Source organism: Echinops telfairi, unplaced genomic scaffold (genome assembly GCF_000313985.2).
Source record: "Echinops telfairi isolate 266 unplaced genomic scaffold, ASM31398v2 ScPeMD7_443;HRSCAF=831, whole genome shotgun sequence".
NCBI lineage: Eukaryota > Metazoa > Chordata > Mammalia > Afrosoricida > Tenrecidae > Echinops > Echinops telfairi.
The window spans coordinates 68,092,079-68,097,617 of NW_022104341.1; the positions used below are offsets into that span (position 1 = coordinate 68,092,079).

The window sequence follows — 5,539 nt, forward strand, 5'->3', positions numbered from 1 at the left end:
GAACAAGAAAGCACTTGATTAATACTGGAAAGCTCAGAGGTTCAAATCCACCCAAGGAATCTCAAAAGAAAGGCCTGGCAAGCTACTTCCAAAAGGCCGTAGCCACCAAAACTGCATGGAACATGACTCTACCCTGACTGGAATCAACGCGCCAGCAACTGGTCGTGTTTGCGTTTTCCTTTCCTGTCCAGTGCAGAGAATGGTGGTTCTACCTGGTCAGTCCAGGTGAGCACACAGGATGCTGTCAAAGCAAATTGCAGCCCAACGACAGTGTCTGACCGCCCATGAAGAAGCTCCAGCCTCTGTTATTATCAGGTCAGATGCTGTTCACAGAATACCCTGTGAAATAGGCTTTATTATCCCCTTTTTACCGATGGGAGGACAAGCCCAGATAAATCAAGCACGTTCAGAGAAGTAGAAAAGGCCAGGGAAGGTGTTGAGGATGCCAAGACAGGACTTTCTCAGAGAAGGCTTCCTGGAAGTGATGAGAGAGAGAGAGAGTAGAAAATCGCCAGGGTGTGAGAAACCACTGAAGAGAAAGGCACCACAGCAGGTGGAGGCTCTGCAAGGGCTCGAAAACAGGAGGCCGACTGACACAGGCTGACAGCAGCAGCAAGCATCTATATCCATACCTCCTCTGTGCAGGTGCTCTCAAAATAGACCCTGTTCTTAGTGGGTTATTTACATTCATTCATTCTCACTCCTGCCTTGAAAGGTGGGTCCTATTATACATCCATTTTACAGACCAAGAGATTGAGGCACAGGGAAGTAGCTTGTGCAAGGTTGCCTTTGGATGGTCTTACATGCGAATTAAGGAGTAGGCATTTAAATCTTGGGAGCCAGGAGCCCTGCCCCCTTCCTTGAAGGTATTCAGCCGAAAGATGGGCACTGCTGTGTGACTTTAGAAACTTTTCTGAGGCAGAGTGGATCAAGCGGTGAAGGGGGGGCCAGGGTGGGGGTGGGGGGTGGAGCAGGAGCCTGACTAGGCTATTGGTCCAAAGAGGCCCTGAAGAGAAACCGAGAAACAGTGGGAAGAGATTTCAGAGGCATATCGCCACAACTCCTGGTGCTTGTGGATAAGAAATTGTCCTTCGTCTACCTGTATTTCCATCACCTGCCTCAGGATGTGCTTCACAATTAATGGGGCAGAGGTCTGTCTGGCTTCATGTGCTAAATAACACCCTCCTCCTGCTGCTGCTGGTGCTCATTAAATGCTGAATATATAAAATGCACTTTGACAGAGGAGCCAGGAGAATAATTATACCTTGCTAATTATTGTTAATTTTACCACAGCTTTGAAAGCCTGGACTTTCTCAATGATTCAAAAACCCAACTGCAATCCCCTCGTCCCATTAAAGTAACCGCACAGTGGCAGACAAGCAATTTCTCACATGCTCTAATTCTTTCATTATTTGAAGTAGTTCAGCTACTGTATGGGACAGGGAAAAAGACAGGCAATGGCGTGTCCTTCCTGACTGAATCAGAGTGTAAAGAGAACTCATAACCCTGGTGGTTCTTTAAACAATTTGTTTGGTTACCTTTTCTTATACTGAATATAACTGCAACAATAGGCTCAAACATAAGAACAATTGTGAGGATGGTGCAGGACCGGGCAGTGTTTCGTTCTGTTGTGCACAGGGTCGTTGTGAGTTGGAACTTACCAGGCAGTACTTAACAAGGACATACTGAATATACGCAAAATGTGTGTGTGTGTGTGTGTGTGTGTGTGTGTGTGTGTGTGCTGACGGAGTGAAAAGTGACTAAGAGAAAATTTGGTATCTTGGACACTGGACACCTGGGTTCTACCTCAGCTGGTACAATGAGCCAAGTGCTGGGCTACAAACGGAAACACTGGCGGTTGGAATCCACTAGCGGCTCAGCCAGGAGAAAGATGGATCAGTGTGCCTGCTTTAAGATCTTCAGCCTTGGAAACCCTCCTAGGCAGTTCTACCCCGCCCTTTGGAATCCCTATGAGCTGGAACAGCCCCAAGGTGGTGAGTTTACTGTACAGGTAAGGGAACTATTTCCTTAACACACACACACCCCACCCCCCTTACACACACCCCGGCAGCACGTCATTTATTTTAGATTCCAAATCGGCCAGGCAGGAAACCAAAGAACCAGCCAAGGAAATCTGAGGAAATAAATTCACTTGATGGCTTTTCTCCTCTGGGTCATCTTGGGTGTCTCTTAGCAGCATCACCTTTAAAACGGGTCTGATTGGTAGTTCACACCTGTCAGTCAGGACGGCCAGGAGGAGGAGATGATGTTCGCAAGGCTGGAAGTTCGAAACCACTGGGCGCTTTGAGGAAGCCAGCCCGAGCTCCCCATTCGCAAAGTTGCAGTCTCCGAATCACACAGGAGCAGTCCGCCCTGTTCTCTAGGGTGGCTCTGCGTCAGAATGGGCTGGGTGGCAGCGCGTTTGGTTTGGATGTTAATCTTCCTGGAAGCAGGTGGCAGCGCTGCTGGCCGGGTTTGGATGCCCACCTCGCTCGGTTGGTCGGTAGGCACAGCCAACGTTTTCCCCACCTCGGGGCCCCAGTGAGAGGGAGAGAGGTTGGGAAAAGGAGAAAGAAAAAGTCAGAGAGCGAGCAATTGCCACGAAGTATTTTCCAAAGACACTTGAGCGTTTCCGCCCCAGAGAGTGGCCTGGGGCCCGAGGTCTCCGGAGAGGGCGGCTCCCTCCCCGGCGGGCAGGCGGGGCCCGCCGTCGGCCGCGGAGTATCGGTTTCTCTCTCCCGGCTTTCGGTCGCAGGCGGCCAGAGGGCGGGAGCAGCCTCCGCTCCCCAGATCCTATGGCGGGCGGCGGTGGGCCGGCTCCGCCTTCCGGAGGGAGGGATATGGGGGGGCGCGGATGGCGGAGACGGGGAGGCGGGGTGTGTCACCAAATACCTGCGCGTGAGTCGCCGGTGGAACCTGCCGGGCAGGTCGGGCGGACTATAAGAGAGGGAGGGAGCGGCCCGGCGGCAGACGCCTGGAGACTGTCCCCCACGCCGGAGCCCGAGCCCTTTGCGCCCCATCCACCCGCGCCCGGTCCGCCTTCCTCTGCCCCACCATGGCCCGGGGTCCGGTGCTCGCCTTGCCGCTGCTGCTGCTGCTGCTGGCGGCCGTGACCGGCCGGGCGGCCGCGCGGGACGACTGCACTTGCGCCACTAACAAGATGACCACGTGCAGCTGGGACAGCCAGGGCGGCCGCTGCCGGTGCAAGGCGATCGGCTCGAACCACGAGGTCAACTGCTCGACGCTGACCTCCAAGTGCCTGCTCCTCAAGGCGCGCACGGTGCGCTCCAAGAGCGGCCGCGGGCTGGTGCGCCCCAGCGAGCACGCGATCGTGGACAACGACGGCCTGTACGACCCCGACTGCGACCTAGACGGCCGCTTCAAGGCGCGCCAGTGCAACCAGACGTCGGTGTGCTGGTGCGTGAATTCGGTGGGCGTGCGCCGCACGGACAAGGGCGACGAGACCCTGCACTGCGAGGAGCTGGTGCGCACCCACCACATCCTGATCGAACTGCGCCACCGCCCGCCCGCCCGCGCCTTCAACCACAGCGACCTGGACGCCGAGCTGCGGCGGCTCTTCCGCGAGCGCTACCTGCTGCGCCCGCGGTTCGTGGCGGACGTGCACTACGACGATCCCACCATCCAGATCGAGCTGCGGCAAAACGCGTCGCAGAAGGCCCCCGGCGACGTGGACATCGCCGACGCCGCCTACTACTTCGAGAGGGACGTCAAAGGCGAGTCGGTGTTCTCCAAGCCCGGTGGCTTCGACGTGCGCGTGCGCGGCGAGCCCCTGCAGGTGGACCAGACGCTCATCTACTACCTGGACGAGAAGCCCCCGCAGTTCTCCATGAAGCGCCTCACGGCCGGCCTCATTGCCGTCATCGCCGTCATCGCCGTGGCCCTTGTCGCTGGCGTGGTCATCTTGGTAATCACCAACCGGAGGAAGTCGGGAAAGTACAAGAAGGTGGAGATCAAGGAGATGGGGGAGTTGAATAAGGAACCAAACTTGTAGGTACCTGGTGGGGCAAGGGGTGAGGCGGGGTGCCCGGTTTCAGGATCCTCCCAGGTCAAAGTGACTCACAAGTTTTGGTTCTTGGCCCACTGCTCCTCCTCAGTCTCCTCCCCTCCGCACCACCGAGTTCAATAAATCCTGGCCCCCAGGGTTGCTTCTGGAAGGAAAGGGTTCTACAATTCCTTCCCTTTGGGTCCAACGCGAAACCTGGCTCTGAGCGTTGAAGAAAAGGACGGTGTGGGTTATGCATGACTCAAGTGGGTGACGGCCCAACCTTCATCGGAGAGTCACGGAATCCGTGTCTAACGTTGTACCGGGCTTAGATGGGAAGCAGCGCTTGTAGTCTCGGGTTTAAGGTATTTGATTAGCTTCACTTGGCTCTTGGCGTTCTCCATGGGAAGAGCAGTTTGTTAATTGGGCCTCGGTAGTAGCCTCATTTCCCAACGTTTGTCTTGGGCACCACACATACACGCGTCACGGGGTAAGAAGCCTGTTTCAGCTGTCTGAACCCCCCACCCTCGATGTCTGTGTCTGAGAGCAGACTGGCCCAGAAGTCCAGCACCTGCTCTTCAGCACACCCTTAGGAGAGCTGATATTACCAATGTGTCCTTTTGTAAAATGTTTGTACATATGTTGTCTTTGATAATGTTGTGATTTTTTTTAAAAGCAGAAATTTAATAAAATATGGAAAAGGCAAAAACGAAAAGATGGAGTTTGTGAAAACTTGCTCCAGATTTATACCATGTTGGTCTCGTCAAATTTCCCATGCCTCAGATCTTTTATTTTGAATTCTAACCCATTTACAGGAGTGGGTAGTTCAGGCTGCCAGTCTGGCTATTTGTTGAGCTGCCCTTCCACTTGCAGAATGAGTGGGGTGGGGGGTCGCAGAGAGGCCACTAGAACTAGCTGCTGTGGTGAGGGGAGGGGCCGTCTCCAAGTAAGGATTCTCCCCACTGGAGGAGTAAAACTGTGGTCTCAAAAGCTCTTATTTCCTTTGAACCCCAGCTCTACTCTGAAGTAGCCGGTACTTTTCCCCACTTCCCTCTTGGGCAGATTGCTTAATCCTAAAGTATGGTGGCTCCGAGAGTTTCATGACCCTCCCTTACAATTACAGTCTGCCCCTGGCTCTGGCTATGCCTGGGTTCTCCTAAAATGTGTTTCAGGCGTGAGCTTTAACAAACTTTAAAGTTGCTACCTGTTTGCCTTTCTCTTGCACACATTCCTGTATGTAATGAATCTGGGAGTGTTTACAGCTCAGTGGGCAGGGGAGCTGCTGGTCAACAAGTGCCCTGAGTGACTGGAATACTGGTGTTGCAGGAGGTGCCGCCGCATAGGCATGCACAAAGGAGGGCGGGGTCAGCTTGTGCCATAGCCAGAACGGTTGGTTTGTCTTCAGCATGGCCGCCTTGGGTGTCAGATTTGTGTGTCAAATCCATGGCTAATTTGTTTACCTAGGTCACCAGGCCTTTCTTCCAAGGCACCACTGGGTGGATTTGGTCAATAGCCAAGCTTTCACCACCCAGGGCC

General features: G+C 54.3%; 1 protein-coding gene across 1 annotated transcript; it reads left to right on the top strand.

Annotated features, from left to right (window-relative positions):
* The first annotated feature begins 3,055 nt into the window (after window positions 1-3,055).
* TACSTD2 (tumor associated calcium signal transducer 2) lies at window positions 3,056-4,701 on the top strand. The gene has a single exon (XM_004699389.2). The coding sequence runs from the start codon at window positions 3,056-3,058 to the stop codon at window positions 4,010-4,012; it is 957 nt and encodes a 318-aa protein (XP_004699446.1). The 3' UTR covers window positions 4,013-4,701.
* Window positions 4,702-5,539: the final 838 nt, after the last annotated feature.